Raw genomic sequence first — 24,436 nt, forward strand, 5'->3', positions numbered from 1 at the left:
CATTACACATAGATGTGTATCTCGCTACTTGAACATCCCTTTCACGCGGAGTAAAATCACCTCTTGGGAGACCACTGTTTATTTCATACTGTCTATTCCACTCGTTAAATCTGCACAGGGACCCTGAGGATATTTTCCAGTATATAAAATGACAAAGGAACAACTTTGATCTCATTCATTTTTCTATATCTTTCGACAAGGTACAACATAATGTACACACACATTCTAATGGTTTTCATGTTATGTTTCTCTTTTCAGGTGGACGGCGATCTGACTTGCCGGATCATGGGAAAAGACACCATGTCAGGTTTATTCAAAGACGGTGATTTAGTGATCGGTGGTGTTTTCCCTGTGTTTGGAGGAATTGAGCAGATTCATACTCTGTTCAAAACTGAACCACCAAGAGCAAACTGCATTGGGCAAGTATAATAAAAGCTGAATGAACGTTTGAAAGATATGCAATACGCAATTTACGGAAGTCTGGTTGCAATGTTTTATGCTTTAATTATAACTCCTTTTAGATTTTCTTTGGTATTTTACTGAAAACTCAAAACTACACATTCAGTGCGAAGTGTAAGGCGACCAAGTAGATGTGTATGTAAATTAGTATCTGTTCTTCCTGACCATTGGGACCCAGAGATAGCAGAGACCTGCCTTGAACAGCGGTCTAGCGAGGACCAGAGTTCAATGTGGAGCAGCGAACCATCTCTCCTACAGCTCTGAGGGAGGTGGGAGAAAATCTGACTGCGCGAACAATACTAACGCAAATAGCGGAACATGCGCTATAATTCCACACAGAGCGGAGGAGCTGCGAACTGGTCTTGCTGAGCCAGACTCCACAACTGGGTTTGTTATCCCTATTGTGTCTCTAACAGGTTTGATCTTCGCGTGTTTCAGTGCATACAAATGATGGTTTTTGCCGTAGAGGAAATAAACATGAATAACAAATTGCTCCCGAACATTACTTTGGGATACAGAATCTTCGACAATTGCGGTTCTCCAGCTGAAACTGCGAGAGCTGGTTTAATCTTAGCAAACAGACCTGAAGAGGATGAATATGACTCATTGTGTCCGTCCCAAATCACTGCGATTATCGCATCTCACTCTGTAAATATTGCAAGAGCAATTGGAGGCTTCGGTATTCCTCTGGTAAAGCTATTTTTTAAATTAAATCAGTATTGCCAGCAACGTATTTGGCAGTTTGTATCTAAAAACTACAGTTTATAACATTATTGGAAAACGTTTAACCTCCTTTTTAGGTTTAGACTCACTAGTGACACGAGTTTTTACCTCAAAGGCATCGTCAATCTTTTTATAGTTATATAAGAACGTTTACACGGAGACAACTTGAGTTCTTCCTATGTACAGTAAATTTAAGCGAGCTTATATTTATGTATATTTTATTAACTTGAATAAAAGACGTTTGTCTAACACTGAACGAGTTGGTTAAAAACAGTTTCAAACAAAATGTGTACATACTGTGTCTTAAATTACATATACACTGTTATGTATGGGCTTCACATGAAATAATATATAAACATTTATTTTTTATTTTGTATTTCACAAAGGTCAGCTATAGTTCAACCTGTTCTTGTCTCAGCAACAAAAGAGAGTTCCCCACATTCTCCCGCACTATTCCCAGTGATTTCTTTCAGGCCAAAGCTTTGGCTCAGCTTGTTAAACATTTTGGATGGACGTGGATCGGAACTATTCAAGCCTACAGTGAGTATGGCATATTTGGGGTTCAGGCTTTTACCAAGGAAGTTGTAAAGTACGGAGTTTGCATTGCCTTCACTGAAAATATTTTAAGCACCTATTCAAGACCTGCAGTACTTCAAATAGTTGAAACTATTAAAAGGACAACAGTGAAAATCATATTAGCATTTGCTGCAGAACGTGATCTGTACCCTTTAATGCAGGAGATTGTCAGGCAAAACATAACTGGCATACAGTGGATTGCAAGTGAAGGTTGGATAACAGCAGCGAGACCCTCCACTGTAGAATTCTTCAGATCCTTTGGTGGCACAATAGGGTTTGCAATTCGCAAGATGGCAATCCCACAGTTTCAAGATTTTCTCCGCAATATACGTCCATCTGTTGATTCTGCAAACAACTTAAATAATGCATTCTGGGAACACATCTTCGGGTGCACTCTACGTTTGAAACAGGAACCTTTCAAACAAAATGTTTCAGAAACCAAAACATGCACAGGAGAAGAAAGGCTAGATGAAATAGAAAATGCCTTTTTTGATGTCTCACAATTAAGGGGATCATATAATGTACACAATGCGGTGTATGCTATAGCACACGCACTTCATGACTTACTGTTTTGTGAAAAGGAAGAAAATAAAACCATTAAACTGTGTGGAGATATTGCAAGAATAGAGCCCTGGCAGGTGAGTAAAAACTAACTGCAGGACAGATCTCTGTCTCCTCAGCTTCAACCACACTAGCCTAATAGTTTAATCACTAAATTTAGGATTCTCTCAATCTAGAGTCATACAAAATACTAAATAATTTATAAACTATTTAATCCACATTCTCAAGGTCACTAAACAATTAAAAAGAGTCAGTTTTGTAAACCAGTTTGGAGAAGCTGTGTACTTTGATGAGAACGGAGATCCTCCTGCTGCCTATGACATTATAAACTGGCAACTCAACAAAGGAGTGGTCAGTCATGTGACAGTGGGTCACTTTGACACATCACCAGATGGAGGCAGTCAGCTAGTGATTGATGAGGACAGTATTGTCTGGAGCACTGGGAGAGAGGTAAGCACTACTTCAGATCTTGATACTATTTTCAAACGCTCACATGATTGCTTTAAGTCAGATACAGTGTTTATTTAGTTTATTTATTATAATATATAGTAATATCATTATTATCTTATCATTAATGTTAGTGTGTAGTTCATTTATTGTTTCAATACTTAAAATATGAAATATGTTTAATGGTGCATATTTAAAATGTTCCACTTAATCTGAATAGATTCAAATTTAATTTTTAATATGTACAGTATATACCACTTTGTTTCTCTCTTCAGGTTCCAACAGGAGTGTGTTCTGAGAGCTGCCCCCCAGGCACAAGAAGAGCAGCCAGGAAAGGCCAGCCCATCTGCTGCTTCGATTGCATTCCTTGTGCTGATGGTACCATAGCAAACACCACAGGTATGAACTACATAGTAAGAGATTATTTCTTAAAAATTGTGAATATATTTAACATATTGTCTTTGTTCTTAAGTATATTTGAAGTGATACCATCATATCGAGTATATTGTTTTGCAACATGACAATCTGTTGTTTTCTCCTTGATTAATGTGGTCTTACTTCCATCTTCTTTAATTATTTAAAGAATCAAACTATCTAGACCTAAGCTTTAATACCTTTTATAAAGTGGATTTGTTTACCAAGTTTTTATCCTGTTCACATCAGCAAGGCATGTTATTTTATTTGTTATCTGAACCCTCATATATTCTTCTGTACTGTCAGGTTAGGTAGGTCATTTCTATACCCAAGCCACAGTAGCGCATCAGGCCAGAGATTGTCCTGGTTTCCTTGATGCTGCACAGACGAGAGAGCACAAGAGTGTTCCCCAGACAGGACACCAGTCCACTACAGGGATTGATCCCAACAATACTAATCCCTAATCATACAGCTGGGTGGAATGGCACAACTAGGATAAAATTCCTCACTCGCTTTGCTCTGCTATGCTCCCACCTCTATGAGCATCCATCCATCCAGTTTCTCACCACGTCTTCTTATTTAGGGCCGTAAGGCAGGAACACTCTGGACTCTGGGATACCAGTCTAGCTCAGGGCACACGCACACACCAGGGCCAGTTTTCTCAGAAGCCAGTTATCCTGCCAGTATGTCTTTGAACTATAAGCATCATCACTTTTAAAAAATATTTTCTTGAAACATTCTGAAAACATGTAAAAATGATAATGGTATGACAATATATCTGAAGCTTAGGTGTGAAATACAAGGCTCACTATGATTTAGAAGGTATGTCTTCTGTTCACTGAAGAAATGAAAAAAAAACTACAAGAGAGTACAGCAGAATACAGTACTATGGCCATTAACAGAGAAAAGAAAAAATCCCATATTACTTCTATACTGAAATTGATGCACTGGCTACCAATACAATACAGAAGTGAATTGAGGGTCATACTGAATACATTCAAAGCAGTTAATGAAATGGCATCAGGTTATATCACAGAGTCAGTGTCTGCTAAGAGCTTTGATTTCAACCAAAGGCACAAATCTCCATACTGAAAGAGTGTCAACCAAGGAGACTTGTCGAGTAAAATCACTTGTAAATTATCACTTACAATTATAATGTACCCTAACATGTTTTAAATTCATATATCATTTTTTAAATTGACATAGACTGAAAGTTGTAACGGGGAGCCGGTCCAGGCTCCCGTGAAGCGTAATTTAGGACCCTATGCAGACGGTACAATCCGTAAGTAACTGGTGAAAGACAACAGGGAAAACACGATGAGGATCAGGAAGGGTTGACAGACAGGGGGGCGTGATGAGGGTGATCCGTTGCCTGGGGGGCGTGGCGCAAGCGAACAAGTCCAAATAGTACAAGGGGGAATCCGGGCTGTAGTCCAGGGTACCTGAAGAACCAGGTTAAAATCCGGAACTGGATCTGAAACAGGAGCAGGGAATAAAAACCAGGGTAATGGGGCCAGGTGCTCCGAGCCCCGGATTGAGATGGTCAGGACGCCGTGATGAAGCCTATGCCATCGGATCTCTCCTGTAACCACTGGTAGGCAGGCTTCCGGGTGTCCATCTTCCAATTCTGAGCCAAGAATAGCGGGAGCGCCAGGCTTAAATAGTGGGACAAAACAGGGGGCAGGTGCACATAATCAACTAAAATACGAAAGGGTCGGAGCGCCCTTAAGAGGAGGGATGACAATTGTGACAAAAGTGAAATATTTCTATAAATAAATCTGTTTGCCTAAGACTTCTGAAAATGGTATTTTGTTTTATTCACATTATTTGCTTGTTTTCAGGTGCAGCTGAGTGCATGAACTGTCCACAGCACTACTGGTCTAATGATGGAAAAGACAGCTGCATCCTCAGAGACATTGAGTTTCTTTCCTACTATGATGCAATGGGAATCACACTCACTACTGTGTCATTGTTTGGACTCTGCTTGACAGTAGCCACTATTTCAGTCTTCTTTTCCTTCAGAAGCACACCCATTGTAAAAGCCAACAACTCTGAGCTCAGCTCTCTCCTGCTGTTCTCTCTGCTGCTGTGTTTTCTCTGCCCTCTTACCTTCATTGGGCAGCCAACAGCCTGGTCCTGTATGTTGCGTCACACAGCCTTTGGAATCACATTTGCACTTTGTATTTCCTGTGTGTTGGGAAAAACAATAGTTGTTGTAACAGCTTTCAGAGCCACTCTTCCCAGCAACAACATGGCAAAAACCTTTGGGCCAGTTCAGCAGAGGATCATAGTTTGTTCTTGCACAGCTATGCAGGTTGTAATCTGTGTACTGTGGCTTAGTTTAAAACCTCCCTTCCCTGACAAAAATTTTAAACTCAGTAATAAAAAGATCATTTTAGAATGTAACACAGGATCAGAAATGGCATTTTATGCAGTACTGGGATATATAGGCCTGCTTGCAGCTACTTGTTTGGTGCTGGCTTTCTTAGCCAGGAAACTGCCTGATAATTTCAATGAGGCCAAGCTGATTACTTTCAGCATGCTCATCTTCTGTGCAGTTTGGGTCACCTTCATACCTGCGTATGTCAGCTCACCTGGAAAATACACAGTTGCAGTCGAGATTTTTGCTATTTTGTCATCAACATTTGGCCTGCTGTTTTGTATTTTTTCTCCAAAGTGCTACATAATTTTGCTGAGATCTGAAAAAAACACAAGAAAACACATTATGGGAAAAAAAACATCTTAACGATTATGATTTATCTTTTGTGTTTGGTACTTACAATTTCTCTGAAATATGCTTTTCTCTTTGCAACACAACTAGATTAAGAGAACATGGGTGTTTCCACAAATGCTTTCATCTGGATTTATGTAGGAATAAAACTGCAAATATATCATGACATTAATTATAAAATATTTTAGAAACGTTTTTATCTATTTATATGCTTGTTTTAAATATATATGTAGAATACAGTAAACATAGTTATTCTCCTGCAGAGGTTATATTAAAATCTAAATTCACCGGTCTGAAGTGTGAATTTAGGACTCCAATATCTCAGAGTTGTATTTGCTCAATAAATATACTGACAACATGTATTCATTCATGTCCCTGTGTCCCTGCCTTTTACAACTTATTGTCACGAAGAATATTTCAGGACCCTCTGCAGACGGCAGAATCCGGAGGGGAGTGAGACAAACACGGGGAAAGCAGACCGGGATCGGGGCTGGAAGAACAGGGGGGTGTGTTGACGGTGCGCTGGTGCTCGGGGGGGGCGTGACCAAGGCAAACAAGTCCGAAGGGAGTCCGTAGGGTAATCCGGAATAGGCAAGAGTCCACAGCCGGGTGATCCATCCAAGACAGAGACATGACAGGAGTTAAAAGCCGGAGCGGGGTCCGGCGAAGGGTCGGGGGAATAAAAAGGGTAACGGGGCCAGGCGCTCCCAGCCCCGGACCCAGATGGTCTGTCACGCCCTCTGTAGCCAGAGGGCGCTCCTTCTCTGTCCTGTCCCTAGTTTCTGGTCTGCTGTCCTTCCGGTCTCTCTCTTTCCCTTGGGCTATATATTTCCGGGTCTTGCACTCTGCCAGGGCTCAGCATTGACGTTCGGATGTCCTGAGACTGCCTAGCACCAGGTCACCCCACGTCCGCTACCTGAGGGCATAGGTTTCTATACGGCACTCCTGAACTCTTTGCACTACGAGCCCGGGCCTTTTTCCCGTCTCGGCGCTACGCATATGGGTCTTTTTCCGCTCTCCTGCTGCCCTCGGGTAGTCCCTTTGGACGTCCGTGACATGGTCAGGACGCCGTGATGAAGCCTGTGCCGTCGGGTCTCTCCTGGACTCACTGGTAGGCGGGCTTCCAGGCGTCCATCTTCCAAAGCTGAGCCTGGAATGGTGGGAGCGTCTGGCTTTTGTAGGGAGAGGCTGGAACAGGAAGCAGGTGCAAAAATCAAGACACGCAAGAAAGAGCCGGAGCTCCCTTAAGAGGAGGGGTTTACGATCGAGACACTTCTAAGACTTTTTCTAACATTTTAATCAAATATTATCTCACATAAAGAGATGAAAACAAGAACATTCTGTATCTAAACAACACTTCTAATGTGTTTTCATTTTTGTATCTCACGTTTATAAGCAGAAGCCTCCCTCTGGTGGGAGTCAGGAGTTTTTCATCTTTTTACACATTCATCTAAGGCATTTGTAAATTACCCAAAAAATTACAATTGAATTCATTACAAATAAAATGAAGACTTATGGAATTGTAATGTAGAATGCATAGTAACTGTAACTACCCTATATACAATTATTTGCAAAAAACATTTTAATAGCTTTATGAACTATTAGCATTACGGATTTGAATTTGAGCTTTATGTAAAATCAAAGGGCCCAGATAAGACGATTTTGTGACAGATCATAATATGGTTTCTGATATGTGTTCCATTATAATCATGGCCCTTTGTAGTTTGTAGGGAATTATAAGATGATTCTGCACAGAAGGTTTAATAAACATCTGAGGTCACAAATATAGTGTGTTTTCATGGAGAACAGCCAAGGACCTACAGTATTTGTGATCTACGTTATGTTTCTACATTCAAGATTGAGTTCTAAGTACTTTTTTTTTAAACTAAATAGAATAAAAAGTCAAAGGTTGAATACAAAACCAAATTACAGTATGCGATCACTGTATTCTATTCATTTGTTATAGTAAGCGCGGTTTGTTATTCCTCTGTGCTTATTCATAACGCAGTGACACGATTACTTGCTCTTGAAAACATCAAAGTCCTTAAAGCTGTTCCTTGTTAGACAGATAACATTTAAGACTAACTTTTAGACTTAATTATGTAGCTGAATTATATAATTCTCGCAATCTATATTTTTTAAATAAAATCTTTACAAAAAACAAACAAATCTACTCACACTCCACTCAATTTTATGCTTATAGAAACTTTTATAGAAACATTTACACTATATACACAAGACACAGGTGATTTAAGTTTAATCATAAAACCATAAGAAAGGTTACAAATGAGTGGAAACCATTTGGCCCACCAAGTTAGTAAATAGATAATTGTTCAAAATGTCTCATCGTGCTGTTTTTTTAAGGAAGTTGGAGCGTGGCTGAGGAGCTTGTTGGATACATCCATAACCCTTTAGAAATGGTCCCCTCTGTGTGAAATGAAGGAATCCTGCTAATTATGAAGAAATTCACTGTCACAGCTTTATCAATGTCTTTGGGGGTGCTGAATACTTGTGTCAGGTTCCCTCGTAAGTTTTCTTTTCTGTTTTTTTTTCTGTTCAAGACTAAAAAGGTTCAGTTATTTCAGCTCATCAGTGTATTTTTAAAGACGTGCCTGTTTACCAGGTAGTATAAACGTGTCATAAATTAGCACCAAGACACATCTTCAAGCTTGATCGTCTTTTTTATGACGTTGGTAAATATTAACGAGAGGTAACATTTGAATACTCATAAAAAAACGTGTTTATACCATTACACCACACACGGTTGCAGAATATTATGATTGTTTTTGTCAGAGATCATATAGTTTGTGATTGTTTTACAATAGACAGCCCCATGGTGCTGACACTGGAAAACCTGTGTAATCAATCCGCTGAAGTCAAGATTTTTTACATAGAGCCGATGGATTTCTGATGGATTCTTTCGTGATGTTATTTTTCTATATCTTCCACGTTTCCTTTTGATTTTATATTTTAATGGTTGCGTGAAATGAAAACATGGATTTTTTTTCACAATGCGCACAGACAGTATTTCATCACACTTAGATGTGTATCACGCAATTTGAACATCCCTTCGACGCCGAGTAAAATCACCTCTTGGGAGACCACTGTTAATTTCATACTGTCTATTCCACTCGTTAAATCTGCACAGGGACCCTGAGGATATTTTCCAGTATATAAAATGACACAGGAACAACTTTGATCTCATTGATTTTTATTTATCTTTCGGCAAGGAAATTCATAATGAATACACGGATTCTAATATTTTCCATGTTACGTTTCTCTTTTCAGGTGGACGGCGATCTGACTTGCCGGATCATGGGAAAAGACACCATGTCTGGTTTATTCAAAGACGGCGATTTAGTGATCGGTGGTGTTTTCCCTGTGTTTGGTAGAATTGAGCAGATTCATACTTTGTTCAAAACTGAACCACCAAGAGCAAAATGCATCGGGTAGGTATTATTTATTGGGTAAGAAATATATTTGAGCAGAATTAATATTTGAAAGATATACAGCATACGCATTTTAAGAAAGTCTCATTGCAATGTTTCATATTTTAATGATGAGTAATTTTAGATTTTCTTTGGTATTTTACTGAAAACACAAAACTACGCCTTCAGTGTGAAACGTGTAAGGCGGCCAAGTACTGTAGATGTGTATGTAAGTTAGTATCTGTTCTTCCTGACCATCGGGACCCAGAGATTGCAGAGACTTGCCTTGTACAGCGGTCTAGCGAGGACCAGTGTTCAATGTGGAGCAGCGAACCATCTCTCCTACAGCTCTGAGGGAGGTGGGAGAAAATCTGACTGCGCGAACAATACTAACGCAAATAGCGGAACATGCGCTGTAATTCCACTCAGAGCGGAGGAGCTGCGAACTGGTCTTGCTGAGCCAGACTCCACAACTGGGTTTGTTAACATATTATGTCTCTAACAGGATTGATCTTCGCGTGTTTCAGTGGGTTCAGATGATGGTTTTTGCCGTAGAGGAAATAAACATGAACAACAAATTGCTCCCGAACATTACTTTGGGATACAGAATCTTCGACAATTGCGGTTCTCCAGCTGAAACTGCAAGAGCGGGTTTAATTTTAGCAAACAGACCTGAAGAGGATGAATATGACTCATCGTGTCCGTCCCCAATCACTTCTGTTATCACATCTAACTCTTTAAATATCGCCAGAGCAATTGGAGGCTTCGGCATTCCTCTGGTAAAGCTATTTTTTTAATTAAATCAGTATTGCCAGAAAAGTATTTTGCGAGATTTTACCTCAAACACATCGTACAATTTTTTATACTTATATGAAGGACGTTTACACGAAGACAATGTAAACTTAAACTAGTTCAAATAATCTGAATATTTCCAATACAAAGTTTATATAAAGTACGTATATTTTACTAACTTGAATAAAAGACTTTTGTCTAACACTGAACGAGTTACATATTGTGTCTTAAATTACATATCCACTGTTATGTATGGGCTATACATAACATAATATATAAACATTTGTTTTTATTTTGTATTTGTTCACAAAGGTCAGCTATATTTCAACATGTTCTTGTCTCAGCAACAAAAGAGAGTTCCCCACATTCTCCCGCACTATTCCCAGTGATTTCTTTCAGGCCAAAGCTTTGGCTCAGCTGGTTAAACATTTTGGATGGACGTGGATCGGAGCTGTCCGAGCTGACGACGAGTATGGCACATTTGGGGTTCAGTCTTTTACCAAGGAAGTTGTAAAGCATGGAGTTTGCATTGCCTTCACTGAAAATATTTTAAGCACCTACTCGAGAACTGCAATACTTCAGATAGCTGAAACTGTTAAAAGGACAGGAGTGAAAGTCATATTAGCATTTGCTTCAGAACGTGACCTATACCCTTTAATGCAAGAGATTGTCAGGCAAAACATAACTGGCATACAGTGGATTGCAAGTGAAGGTTGGATAACAGCAGCGAGACCCTCCACTGTAGAATTCTTCAGATCTTTTGGTGGCACAATAGGGTTTGCAACTCGCAAGATGGCAATTCCAAAGTTCAAAGATTTTCTGCTCAATATACGTCCATCTGTTGATTCTGCAAACAACTTAAATAATGCATTCTGGGAACACATCTTTGGGTGCACTCTACGTTTGAAACAGGAACCTTTCAAACAAAATGTTTCAGAAACCAAGACATGCACAGGAGAAGAAAGGCTAGATGAAATAGAAAATGCCTTTTTTGATGTCTCACAATTAAGGGGATCATATAATGTACACAATGCGGTGTATGCTGTAGCACATGCACTTCATGACTTACTGTTTTGTGAAAAGGAAGAAAATAAAACCATTAAACTGTGTGGAGATATTGCAAGAATAGAGCCCTGGCAGGTGAGTAAAAACTAACTGCAGGACAGATCTCTGTCTCATCATCTTAAACAACACTAGCCTAATAGTTTAATCACTAAATTTAAGATTCTGTCAATCTAGAGTTATAAAAAATACTAAACAATTTGTAAACTATTTAATCCACACTCTCAAGGTCACTAAACAATTAAAAAGAGTCAGTTTTGTTAACCAGTTTGGAGAAGCTGTGTACTTTGATGAGAACGGAGATCCCCCTGCTGCCTATGACATTATAAACTGGCAACTCAACAAAGGAGTGGTCAGCCATGTGACAGTGGGTCACTTTGATACATCACCAGATGGAGGCAGTCAGCTAGTGATTGATGAGGACAGTATTGTCTGGAGCACTGGGAGAGAGGTAAGCAGTCTTTCAGATCTTGATACTAGTTTCAAATGCTCACATGACAGCTTTAAGTAAGATGCAGTGTTTATTTACTTATTATTATGTAATTTATTTAATTTTAGTGTGTAGTTCATTTATTGTTTCAAGACTTGAAATGTTTAATGGTGCATATTTAAAATGCTCCACTTAATCTGAATAAATTAGTTAATTAATTAAAATTTAATTTTTAATATATATATCCCACTTTTTTTCTCTTCAGGTTCCAAAAGGAGTGTGTTCTGAGAGCTGCCCCCCAGGCACAAGAAGAGCAGCCAGGAAAGGCCAGCCCATCTGCTGCTTCGACTGCATTCCTTGTGCTGATGGTACCATAGCAAACACCACAGGTATGAACTACATAGTAAGAGATTATTTCTTAAAAAATGTGGATATATTTAACATATTCTGCATGTTCTTAAGTATATTTGAAGTGATACCATCATATAGATATATTGAACTGCAACATGACAATCTGTTGTTTTCTCCTTGATTAATGTGGTCTTACTTCCATCTTCTTTAATTATTTAAAGTGGCTTTCAAAAACTATCTAGACCTAAGCTTTAATACCTTTTATACAGTGGATTTGTTTACCAAGTTTTTTATCCTGTTCACATCAGCAAGGCATGTTATTTTATTTGTTATCTGAACCCTCATATATTCTTCTGTACTGTCAGGTTAGGTAGGTCACTTCTATACCCAAGCCACAGTAGCGCATCAGGCCAGAGATTGTCCTGGTTTCCATGATGCTGCACAGATGAGAGAGCACAAGAGTGTTCCCCAGACAGGACACCAGTCCACTACAGGGAGTACTGCCAGCAATGCTGCTCCCTAATCATACAGCTGGGTGGAATGGCATGACTGGGATAAAATTCCTCACTCGCTTTGCTCTGCTATGCTCCCACCACTATGAGCATCCATCCATCCAGTTTCTCACCACGTCTTCTAATTTAGGGCCGTAAGGCAGGAACACTCTGGACTCTGGGATACCAGTCCAGCTCAGGGCACACGCACACACCAAGGCCAGTTTCCTCAGAAGCCAGTTATCCTACCAGTATGTCTTTGGACTATAAGCATCATCACTTTTAAGAAACATTCTGAAAACATGTAAAAATGATAATGGTATGACAATATATCTGAAGCTTAGGTATAAAATACAAGGCTCACTATGATTTAGAAGGTATGTCTTCTGTTCACTGAAGAAATGAAAAAAAAACTACAAGAGAGTACAGTAGAATGTACTCTCTACTATGTATAGTACCAACAGTACTATGGCCATTAACAGAGAAAAGAAAAAATCCCATATTACTCCTATACTGAAATTGATGCACTGGCTACCAATACAATACAGAAGTGATTTGAGGGTCATACTGAATGCATTCAAAGCAGTTAATGAAATGGCATCAGGTTATATCACAGAGTCAGTGTCTGCTAAGAGCTTTGATTGCAGCCAAAGGCACAAATCTCCATACTGAAAGAGTGTCAACCAAGGAGACTTGGTGAGTAAGATCACTTGTAAATTATCACTTACAATTATAATGTACCCTAACATGTGTTAAATTCATATATCATTTTTTAAATTGACAGACTGAAAGTGAAATATTTCCATAAGTAATGCTGGTTGCCTAAGACTTCTGAAAATTGTATTTTGTTATATTCACATTACTTCCTTGTTTTCAGGTGCAGCTGAGTGCATGAACTGTCCACAGGACTACTGGTCTAATGATGGAAAAGACAGCTGCATCCTCAGAGACACTGAGTTTCTTTCCTACTATGATGCAATGGGAATCACACTCTGTACTGTGTCATTGTTTGGACTCTGCTTGACAGTAGCGACTATTTCAGTCTTCTTTTCCTTCAGAAGCACACCCATTGTAAAAGCCAACAACTCTGAACTCAGCTCTCTCCTGCTGTTCTCTCTGCTGCTGTGTTTTCTCTGCCCTCTTACCTTCATTGGGCAGCCAACAGCCTGGTCCTGTATGTTGCGTCACACAGCCTTTGGAATCACATTTGCACTTTGTATTTCCTGTGTGTTGGGAAAAACAATAGTTGTTGTAACAGCTTTCAGAGCCACTCTTCCCAGCAACAACATGGCAAAAAACTTTGGGCCAGTTAAGCAGAAGATCATAGTTTGTTCTTGCACAGCTATGCAGGTTGTAATCTGTGTGCTGTGGCTTACTTTAAAACCTCCCTTCCCTGATAAAAATTTTAAGCTCAGTAATAAAAAGATCATTTTAGAATGTAACACAGGATCAGAAATTGCATTTTATGCAGTACTGGGCTATATAGGCCTGCTTGCAGCTACTTGTTTGGTGCTGGCTTTCTTAGCCAGGAAACTGCCTGATAATTTCAATGAGGCCAAGCTGATTACTTTCAGCATGCTCATCTTCTGTGCAGTTTGGGTCACCTTCATACCTGCGTATGTCAGCTCACCTGGAAAATACACTGTTGCAGTTGAGATTTTTGCAATTTTGTCTTCAACATTTGGCCTGTTTCTTTGCATTTTTGCTCCTAAGTGCTTCATAATTTTGCTTAAACCTGAGAAAAATACAAGGAAACACATTATGGGAAAAATACCATCTAAACGATTATGATCTCTTTCTTTTTATGTGTTTGGTACTTACAATTTCTCTAAAATATGTTTTTCTCTTTTCAACACAGCTAGATTAAGAGAAAATGGGTGCTACCACGTATGCTTTCATCTGGATTTATGTAGGAATAAAACTGCAAATACTGTATATCATGACATTAATTGTAACCTATTTTGCAAATGTTTCTGCTGGCCATCTTCTGCTCCACCTGGCGGTTTTACAAAGTAGTGTTTCCCCAACAACGGAGTTTTTCTAAAAAGCTGTGGTACCCAGCAATCCAAGTACTGCAAACTACTGCAGTATCCCCTGTGCTTTTTAAATGTCTGGATCTGTATGGTTTTAGTGCTTATTTTTAAATAAACTTTCTATTAAAATCTTTATATTAGATATCTTGTTTTCAAATACCTTATGTATTGCTTTTTACAGGTAGTACCTAATTTAGGTTTGTTACAGCATGTTTTATCAGGTTAATGTTTACATATTCATTGTGAATTCATGACAGCAGGTTACAAACATTAAAGGGCTTATTTTATGCAATTCATATAATAACACAAGTTTACATTCATATTGCTGAAACCATAACATTACAACATTTGCAGTTTATCCCTGTTCACTTTTGATTTTTATGTAAACAGAGCTGTTGCTTTTTTGACTAAAAAGAGAGTACAAAGCAAGATAGATAAAAGGATATCATTTTATTCATTAGGAGCAATGTATTATGTGGCTGTAATCCTGAAGTTAGTTACAACTGACATTCTTTACCTGCTTGAATAAAATCCATTCTCCAAATTTTTACATTTTCCATTTCAGGTCACATTCCTAAGAGCATAAGGAAAGCTGTAAAAATTGAGCCATCTTTGACTTATCAATTGACTTCATTACAGTTCAGGAAGTACACCCTCAAACAAAATGCAGTTTAATTAGCCCTCTCAGAAGCACATACTCCCTTAAAGGGTGTCAAGTACAGTAAACATCACACACGTTAGCTTCGATTATGTTCAGGGAAAATCCACCACATGCCAGCTCCAGTTGATTTACGTTTTGTTTCGTGGCAACATTCACCTTTCCTTATGGCATTCTCACTCCCCTGTTAATTACCCCCTCACTGGTGTCACAGTGGACACAAATGACCAAATCAGCATGTATTCAGCACACAATTATCAGGATAACAACATCATTTATTTGCCCTATTGATAGATTCATGTTTTTTTTTCCTGGGCAGGCCTTTTGCAATACAAACAACAAACATTCATCAGTCAACCCTCACTGTCTACACAAAGAGGAAAATGATCTCTGCCACCTGGCATTTCCTAGTTACAAAATGTAAAAGATGGCCAGCAGAAAGCTTATTTGCCTTCAATATACTGTTCAGGTGTGTTCTGTTCACAGGTTACAAGCAGGAGTAGCTAATGTCTCTGAGGCTGTACCTTGAAAGAAGCAATATAACTAGTTTACACAATCTGACTGCATAGCTTGCTCCTCATCTGTCCTGCACCTGCTCGGCAGCCAGTTGCCTTCTCAAGCACTGGACCAGTGACACAGTTCCCTGCCTGTAATCCAGCATGGAGGCACACCCCCCCTGTCTGTACCTGCTCTGATAGCTGCACTCTCCTCCCAGTCCTGTCTGCTCCCCACCTCCAGCTAGCTCCCGCGATCACTGCCTGTCTCCTTCTTGCTTCAGTATGCTCTGTTAGTCTCTACGCGCTGACCTGCTTCGGCTGTCTCCACCTGCCTGTGACCCACAGCTTTCTCCAGAAGCTGGCCGTGTCCGAACAGCCTGGTGATGGGGGCAGCCTGGGCTCACAGCTATCTACTGCCATAGCAACGCACTGCATTCCCACGCAGGACGCCAATCAGCCCAGTCATTGCCAGCCGAACTTGAGCCAGCCACCCCCTTCCCTCATCGGCCCCTGGTTAATCGCACAACGCGGATTATTTAAACCTTGTCCGTTTTGCATTCAACGCTCTGACACTGAGTCTGAATTCCAGCTCCCAGTGGTGCACTTATTTCTCTAGTTCTGTCTTTCTGCCATTCTCAACCTAGTTTTTTGGATTTTCATTTCGGCCCTGATATTGTTCTCCGACTATCTGTTACCGATCCCCGCCTGCCTGGGCTTTGACCACGAGCCTGTTCCATCCCTCAGTCAGCTGCGCTGGCAGCCCGAGCCCCTGCCTGCCATCTGCGCTGTTGCAGCCACGATGTTTCCCTCCGTCACCGCTGCACCACCTGAGCCCCACCTGCAGGAGCTGCCACCTGCTCTGTCTGGTTCATCTACCACTTGCTCCTCATTGCCTTTCCCTCCTCAGCCTGATTACTGCAGCAGCTCGCACCGAGAAAGCAGCGGCGTCATTCCAAGCAGCTCTTGGTTTTGTCTCTCTCATGATGTTCAATATATAAAGTTATTGTTCCTGCTTCTCTAATATGCATTTGTCTTTTACAATTTAGGATGGGGTGCACAATTTGAAAAGTATGTATGTGCACTATTCTGATGGACAATTAACACTGTGTTGTAATTCTGTATTTGGACAAATATTTTTGTTTTACACTCATAAGGTGTTTTCACAATTTTCATCTTTGTAACAGAAATGTGGTTCTGTACCTAAGCTCTTTGGTATGTAAGAAATAATTATTTTATAAGAAAATGTAATTTATTCTCATCAGTTTTTTCCAATGTAATTATGTGTACTGAAATAAATTTAAAAAGCAACAAATGAACATTTCAATCAATCAGTTTCTTAATGTCTCTAGGTAAGCAAGCATACAGTACATTAATACACAGAAGAAACAAAATCAATTTAATTCAGCTTATCAGTATATTTTTAAAGATGTACCGGTTTACTAGGTAGTATAAATGTATGGAAAAAGAGCACTAGTCACATCTTCAAACATTTATGATATCCATAAAAAACGTGTTTATACCATTATACCACAGACAGTTTAATAATATTATGGTATTGTTTAGAGATAATATAGTTTATGCTTGTTTTACAATGGACAGCTCCGTGGTGCTGGCACTTAAAAAATCCATGTTTAATCAGTCCCCTGAAGTCAAGATTATTTGCGTTGAGCCGAACACTTTTCTGATGGGTTCATCCGTTGTAATATTTTGCTCTTATTTAAACCTTCCAAGTTTCCTATTCGTTTAATATTTAATTCTTGCGTTAATTGAAAACACGGGTATTTTCTGCACACTGCGCACAGACAGTATTTCCTTACACATACTGTAGATGTGTATCACACTATATGAACACCCCTCTCATGCGGAGTAAAATCACCTCTTGGGAGACCACTGTTTACTTCACACTGTCCATGTCATTCGTTTATGCACAGGGGCCCTGAGGGTATTTTCCGGTCTATAAAATGACACAGGAACTACTTTAATTTCATTGTCTCGTTTATCTTTCGACAAAGTACATCGTAATGTACACTCACATTCTAATGGTTCTCATTTTCTGTTTCACTTTTCAGGTGAACAGCGATGTGTCCTGCCGGATACTGGGGAAATATACAAAATCTGGTCTGTTCAAAGACGGCGATTTAGTCATCGGTGGTGTTTTCCCTGTTTTTGGAGGAATTGAGCAGATTCATACTTTATTTAAAACTGAACCACCAAGAGCAAACTGCATTGGGCAAGTATAACAAGAGCTGAATTAACGTTTGAAAGATATGCAATACGCAATTTACGAGAGTCTGGTTGCAATATTTTATATTTTAATTATAACTCCTTTTAGATTTTCTTTGGTATTTTACTGAAAACACAAAACTACGCATTCAGTGTGAAACGTGTAAGGCGACCAAGTAGATGTGTATGTAAGTTAGTATCTGTTCTTCCTGACCATCGGGACCCAGAGATAGCAGAGACTTGCCTTGTACAGCGGTCTAGCGAGGACCAGAGTTCAATGTGGAGCAGCGAACCATCTCTCCTACAGCTCTGAGGGAGGTGGGAGAAAATCTGACTGCGCGAACAATACTAACGCAAATAGCGGAACATGTGCTATAATTCCACCCAGACCGGAGGAGCTGCGAACTGGTCTTGCCGAGTCAGACTCCACAACTGGGTTTGTTAACATATTTTGTCTCTAACAGGTTTGATCTTCGCGTGTTTCAGTGGGTACAGATGATGGTTTTTGCCGTAGAGGAAATAAACACGAATAACAAATTGCTCCCGAACATTACTTTGGGATACAGAATCCTGGACAATTGCGCTTCTCCAGCTGAAACTGCAAGAGCTGGTTTAATCTTAGCAAACAGACCTGAAGAGGATGAATATGACTCATCGTGTCCGTCCCCAATCACTGCGGTTATCACATCTAACTCTTTAAATATCGCCAGAGCCATTGGAGGCTTCGGTATTCCTCTGGTAAACCTTAATGTGTTTGTTTGTTTTTTTTTGCCAGAAGTGTATTTTGCATTTTGTAACTTAAAACCTACAGTTTACAATATTATTGGAAAAAGTCTTTAACCACCTTTTTAGGTTTGGACTGAATATTAACACGTGAGTTTCTATCTCAATGGCATCTTCCAATTTTGTAACTAGTGCAAGTAATCTGAATAAATCTAATCGAACGTTTGGATGGAGCAAATTGTATACATACTTACGGGGCTATGTTTGGGCTACTCATAAATTAATATTTAATATATGTTTTTATGTTTGTATTCATATTCCACAAGGTCAGCTATGCTTCAACATGTGTTTGTCTCAGCAACAAAAGAGAGTTCCCCACATTCTCCCGCACTATTCCCAGTGATTTCTTTCAGGCGAAAGCTTTTGCTCAGCTCGTTAAACATTTCGGATGGACGTGGATCGGAGCTATCCAAGCGGACAATGAATATGGCATATTTGGGGTTCAGTCTTTCACCAAGGAAGTTGTAAAATACGGAGTTTGCATCGCCTTCACTGAAAATATTTTAAGCTCCTACTCGAGAACTGCAATACTTCAGATAATAGAAACTATGAAAAGAACCGCAGTGAAAGTGATATTAGCATTTGCTTCAGAGCGTGACCTGTACCCTTTAATGCAGGAGATTGTCAGGCAAAACATAACTGGTATACAGTGGTTAGCAAGTGAAGACTGGATAACAGCAGCAAGACCCTCCACTGTAGAATTCTTCAGATCTTTTGGTGGCACAATAGGAATTACAACTCGCAAGATGGCAATTCCAAAGTTCAAAGATTTTCTGCTCAATATACGTCCATCTCTCGATTCTGTAAACAACTTAAATAATGCATTCTGGGAACACATCTTCGGGTGCACTCTACGTTTGAAACAGGAACCTTTCAAACAAAATGTTTCAGAAACCAAAACATGCTCAGGAGAAGAAAGGCTAGATGAAATAGAAAATGCCTTTTTTGATGTCTCTCAACTAAGAATGACATATAATGTACACAATGCAGTGTATGCTGTAGCACATGCACTTCATGACTTGCTATTCTGTGAAAAGGAAGAAAATAAAACCATTAAACTGTGTGGAGATATTGCAAGAATAGAGCCCTGGCAGGTGAGTAAAAACTAACTGCAGGACAGATCTCTGTCTCCTCAGCTTCAACCACACCAGCCTTTTAATTTAGTCATTACATTTAAGATTCTGTCAATCTAGAGTCATAAAAAATACTAAACATTTTATAAACTATTTATTCCACACTCTCAAGGTCACTAAACAATTAAAAAGAGTCAGTTTTGTAAACCAGTTTGGAGAAGCAGTGTACTTTGATGAGAACGGAGATCCTCCTGCTGCCTATGACATTATAAACTGGCAACTCAACAAAGGAGTGGTCAGCCATGTGACAGTGGGTCACTTTGACACATCACCAGATGGAGGCAGTCAGCTAGTGGTTGATGAGGACAGTATTGTCTGGAGCACTGGGAGAGAGGTAAGCACTATTTCCGATCTAAATACTATTTTCAAATGCTCATGATAGCTTTAAGGCAGATGTAGTGTGTCCCAGCCTCTAGTGCCTTCTTCATCTGTGCAGCAGAGGTACAGTAGATCAAGCAGACGGCAGTAGCCAAGCCCTGCTTGCTCAGTGTCCCTACTTCACCACGCCTCCCCTCTCCAAACTTATTTAAGCCCTGCTCTTCATTCAAACTTTGCTCAGTATTGTTTTCAACTCTTTGAGCCCTTGATCTAGCCTTTGCTGAATTCTTCCTGGACTCCTTGCCTGACTTTTTGATTTTGGCCTGTTTCTTGACCTTGGCTTTTGGAGTGTGTTTCTGGTTCTTGGTACTAAATATGTCTTCTGGTTTTGGACTCCTGCTCACCTGTTGACCCTTGGACTTCCCTTATTTACTGTCTCAGGATTCTTGTGACCTTGAAAGCTGCATAGGGCCACTTCCTTGTTTTCTGAGCTGTGAACCAGCTTTACCTAGTGTTTATTTCATTTATTGCTTAAATAGTTTTAAAAAATGACATACAGTACAGTATATTGCTGCATATTTAAAACGTGCCCCTTAATTCGAATAAATTACTTTAAAATGTATGAGTGAGTGATATACATTAAAAGTATCCCACATTTTTTGTCTCTTCAGGTCCCAAAAGGAGTGTGTTCTGAGAGCTGCCCCCCAGGCACAAGAAGAGCAGCCAGGAAAGGCCAGCCCATCTGCTGCTTCGACTGCATTCCTTGTGCTGATGGTACCATAGCAAACACCACAGGTATGAACTACACAGTAAGAGATTATCCTGTTCCTGTCAACAAGAAAGAAATTATTTTATTTGTTATCTGAACCCTCATATATTCTTCTGTACTGTCAGGTTAGGTAGGTCACTTCTATCCCCAAGCCACAGTAGCGCATCAGGCCAGAGATTTTCCTGGTTTCCATGATGTTGAGAGAGCACAAGAGTGTTCCCCAGACAGGAAACCAGTCCACTACAGGGAGTACTGCCAGCAATGCTGCTCCCTAATCATACAGCTGGGTGGAATGGCATGACTGGGATAAAATTCCTCACTCGCTTTGCTCTGCTATGCTCCCACCACTATGAGCATCCATCCATCCAGTTTCTCACCACGTCTTCTAATTTAGGGCCGTAAGGCAGGTACACTCTGGACTCTGGGATACCAGTCCAGCTCAGGGCACACGCGCACACCAGGGCCAGTTTCCTCAGAAGCCAGTTATCCTACCAGTATGTCTTTGGACTATAAGCATCATCACTTAAAAAAAAACCAAACAATTTTCTTAAAACATACCGAAAACATGAAAAATGATAATAATATGACAATATTTCTGAAGCTTAGGTATAAAATACAAGGCTCACCATGATTTAGATGGTATGTCGTCTGTACCCTGAAGAAATTAAACAAAAGTACAGAGTGAACAAAAACTAAACAAAAGTAATACAACTGAAATCTTTGTAACTTTTGTATTTGTATTTAAATCTGCTTATTGGCAGATCTACACTTACAAATATAATAAAGGTTACAAATATTTTTCTAAAGGCTTTTGGTTTACAGGATTCACAACAATTCTTCAATACCAAAACAAACATTGCAATAATTTATTCAAGAACTCCTATTCTGAGCTATTTAAATGTTATTTAAAAACATACACAGCATACAATTTACAGTAAACAACATAAATATGTTCTATATTAATTATTTTTAATATAAAATATTAAAAGTTATAAATATAAAAGTTAAAAAGTATGAAGTTAAAAGAATAAAAAGCCTAAGATTTTTCAATTATAACAAATAATTAGTTGCATGGTATTTACACCACATTAAAATAAGATGCAAGGTAGTAAATGAAGAAGAAAATATGCTTTAGAAAGTGTCTTAAATTCAGAGATTTACAATACTTCATGCTTTTTGTTTGAACAGAAGAGATTAATGTTATGCCTTATTTACTGGTGTTACTGTACAGTTGGTGTAGAAGCAGAAAACAGTACTATGGCCATTAACAGAAAAAAGAAAAATACACATATTCACTTCCATACTGAAACTGATACACTGGCTAAACAGTACAGAAATAAAACAGTACAGAACTGATTTGAATATCATAATGAATACATGCAAGGCACATAATGAAAGGGTGACAACAAAGGAGACTTGGTGAGTACGATCACTTGCAAATTGTCACTTACAATTCTGATGTATCTTATCCTGTTTTAAATTTATATTTCACTTTTCAAAATGAAGAAAACTGAAAGTGAAATATTTCCATAAGTAATGCTGGTTGCCTAAAACTTCTGAAAATTGTATTTTGTTTTATTCACATTACTTCCTTGTTTTCAGGTGCAGCTGAGTGCATGAACTGTCCACAGGACTACTGGTCTAATGATGGAAAAGACAGCTGCATCCTCAAAGACATTGAGTTTCTTTCCTACTATGATGCAATGGGAATCACACTCACTACTGTGTCATTGTTTGGACTCTGCTTGACAATAGCGACTATTTCAGTCTTCTTTTCCTTCAGAAGCACACCCATTGTAAAAGCCAACAACTCTGAGCTCAGCTCTCTCCTGCTGTTCTCTCTGCTGCTGTGTTTTCTCTGCCCTCTTACCTTCATTGGGCAGCCAACAGCCTGGTCCTGTATGTTGCGTCACACAGCCTTTGGAATCACATTTGCACTTTGTATTTCCTGTGTGTTGGGAAAAACAATAGTTGTTGTAACAGCTTTCAGAGCCACTCTTCCCAACGACAACATGGCAAAAAACTTTGGGCCAGTTCAGCAGAGGATCATAGTTTGTTCTTGTACAGCTGTGCAGGTTGTAATCTGTGTGCTGTGGCTTAGTTTCAAACCTCCCATTCCTGACAAAAATTTTAAACTCAGTAATAAAAAGATCATTTTAGAATGTAACACAGGATCTGAAATTGCATTTTATGCAGTACTGGGCTATATAGGCCTGCTTGCAGCTACTTGTTTGGTGCTGGCTTTCTTAGCCAGGAAACTGCCTGATAATTTCAATGAGGCCAAGCTGATTACTTTCAGCATGCTCATCTTCTGTGCAGTTTGGGTCACCTTCATACCTGCGTATGTCAGCTCACCTGGAAAATACACAGTTGCAGTTGAGATTTTTGCCATTTTGTCCTCAACATTTGGCCTGCTGTTTTGTATTTTTTCTCCAAAGTGCTACATAATTGTGTTTAAACCTGAGAAAAACACAAGGAAACACATTATGGGAAAAATACCATCCAAGCATTTATGATTTCTCTTTCTTTTAATGTATTTGGTACTTACGATTTCTGTAAAATATGTTCCTCTCTTTTCAACACAACTAGATGTAGAGAAAATGGGTGTTTCCACAAATGTTTTCATCTGGATTTATGTAGGAATAAAACTGCAAATATATCATGACATTAATTGTAACATATTTTAGAAATGTGTTTTTATCTATTTATATTATTGTTTTAAATTTATATGTAGAATATATATATATAGTCAATATAGCAAAATTTGTTTTTTTCTCTTTTCAACGGGGCTAGATTAAAAGAAAATGGAAACTACTAAAAAATTTATGTACGAATAAAATTGCAAATATATATTGGGCTCAATTGTAACAAGTTTTAGAAATATTTTAAAAACAGCTATTTTGTACTTTCCTATTTAGAATACAGGAAACATAGACAGTTATGCTCCTGCAAAAGTTAAAATATAAATTCTTCATCAGAATTATTCAGTGTGAATTCAGGAATCCAATATAAGTCAATAAAGAATCTCAGAGTTTTATTTGCATTTATAGATTTTTTTTTTAAATATTTCATTATTACAGCCATACATTTTAGAAATCTGCATCTATGACCTGCAGCTTTCAATATGTTTTTACACTGAATTTTGATAGCTGAAGAGTTTTTTATTTTAAATGTTTCCATGAAGACAGCTAGCCTTTTCGCTGTAATACCTGCTAAAACCTGCTTTTTAATGTCATTTGAATATTAGAAATATTAGAAGTTCTTCCTTCGCAGGGCGGTTAGGAATCACTCGGGCCCATTGTCTCAACCTCCCTTGTGCAATGATGAATCCATTAAACTCAGGATATTTAATCCCTGTTCTGCCACTGATGCCAGTGCTCTGTCGTTGAGATACCTTCCGCCACAGGTAGTGTGCAAAATAACCTGCATCCTAGAAGGATACTCTACCTGAATCCTGCCCAAAACATTCCCCGTCTGCCCTGAACCAGTTCTGTCTGTCTGCAGCCTGCATAATCCTGCACAAAAATGTGGCTCTGTAGCAAAATTCTTTGGTATAT

The 24,436-nt window shown here is 39.1% G+C and overlaps 3 protein-coding genes across 3 annotated transcripts; all 3 read left to right on the forward strand.

Annotated features, from left to right (window-relative positions):
• The first annotated feature begins 210 nt into the window (after window positions 1-210).
• On the forward strand, window positions 211-6,011 carry LOC148837107 (extracellular calcium-sensing receptor-like). The gene is made up of 6 exons (XM_088915073.1): window positions 211-419; window positions 876-1,149; window positions 1,569-2,396; window positions 2,548-2,769; window positions 3,042-3,165; window positions 5,022-6,011. The coding sequence occupies exons 1-6, from the start codon at window positions 211-213 to the stop codon at window positions 5,924-5,926; spliced, it is 2,562 nt and encodes an 853-aa protein (XP_088771199.1). The 3' UTR covers window positions 5,927-6,011.
• A 2,721-nt stretch (window positions 6,012-8,732) lies between these two features.
• On the forward strand, window positions 8,733-14,631 carry LOC148837108 (extracellular calcium-sensing receptor-like). The gene is made up of 6 exons (XM_088915072.1): window positions 8,733-9,360; window positions 9,845-10,118; window positions 10,444-11,271; window positions 11,423-11,644; window positions 11,889-12,012; window positions 13,343-14,631. The coding sequence occupies exons 1-6, from the start codon at window positions 9,152-9,154 to the stop codon at window positions 14,254-14,256; spliced, it is 2,571 nt and encodes an 856-aa protein (XP_088771198.1). The 5' UTR covers window positions 8,733-9,151; the 3' UTR covers window positions 14,257-14,631.
• A 3,043-nt stretch (window positions 14,632-17,674) lies between these two features.
• LOC148837109 (extracellular calcium-sensing receptor-like) lies at window positions 17,675-23,395 on the forward strand. Its single transcript, XM_088914117.1, has 5 exons — window positions 17,675-17,883; window positions 18,341-18,614; window positions 18,926-19,753; window positions 20,782-20,905; window positions 22,482-23,395. The coding sequence occupies exons 1-5, from the start codon at window positions 17,675-17,677 to the stop codon at window positions 23,393-23,395; spliced, it is 2,349 nt and encodes a 782-aa protein (XP_088770243.1).
• Window positions 23,396-24,436: the final 1,041 nt, after the last annotated feature.

The sequence above is a fragment of the Atractosteus spatula genome, chromosome 4, assembly GCF_055471065.1.
Source record: "Atractosteus spatula isolate fAtrSpa1 chromosome 4, fAtrSpa1.hap1, whole genome shotgun sequence".
Classification (NCBI taxonomy): domain Eukaryota; kingdom Metazoa; phylum Chordata; class Actinopteri; order Semionotiformes; family Lepisosteidae; genus Atractosteus; species Atractosteus spatula.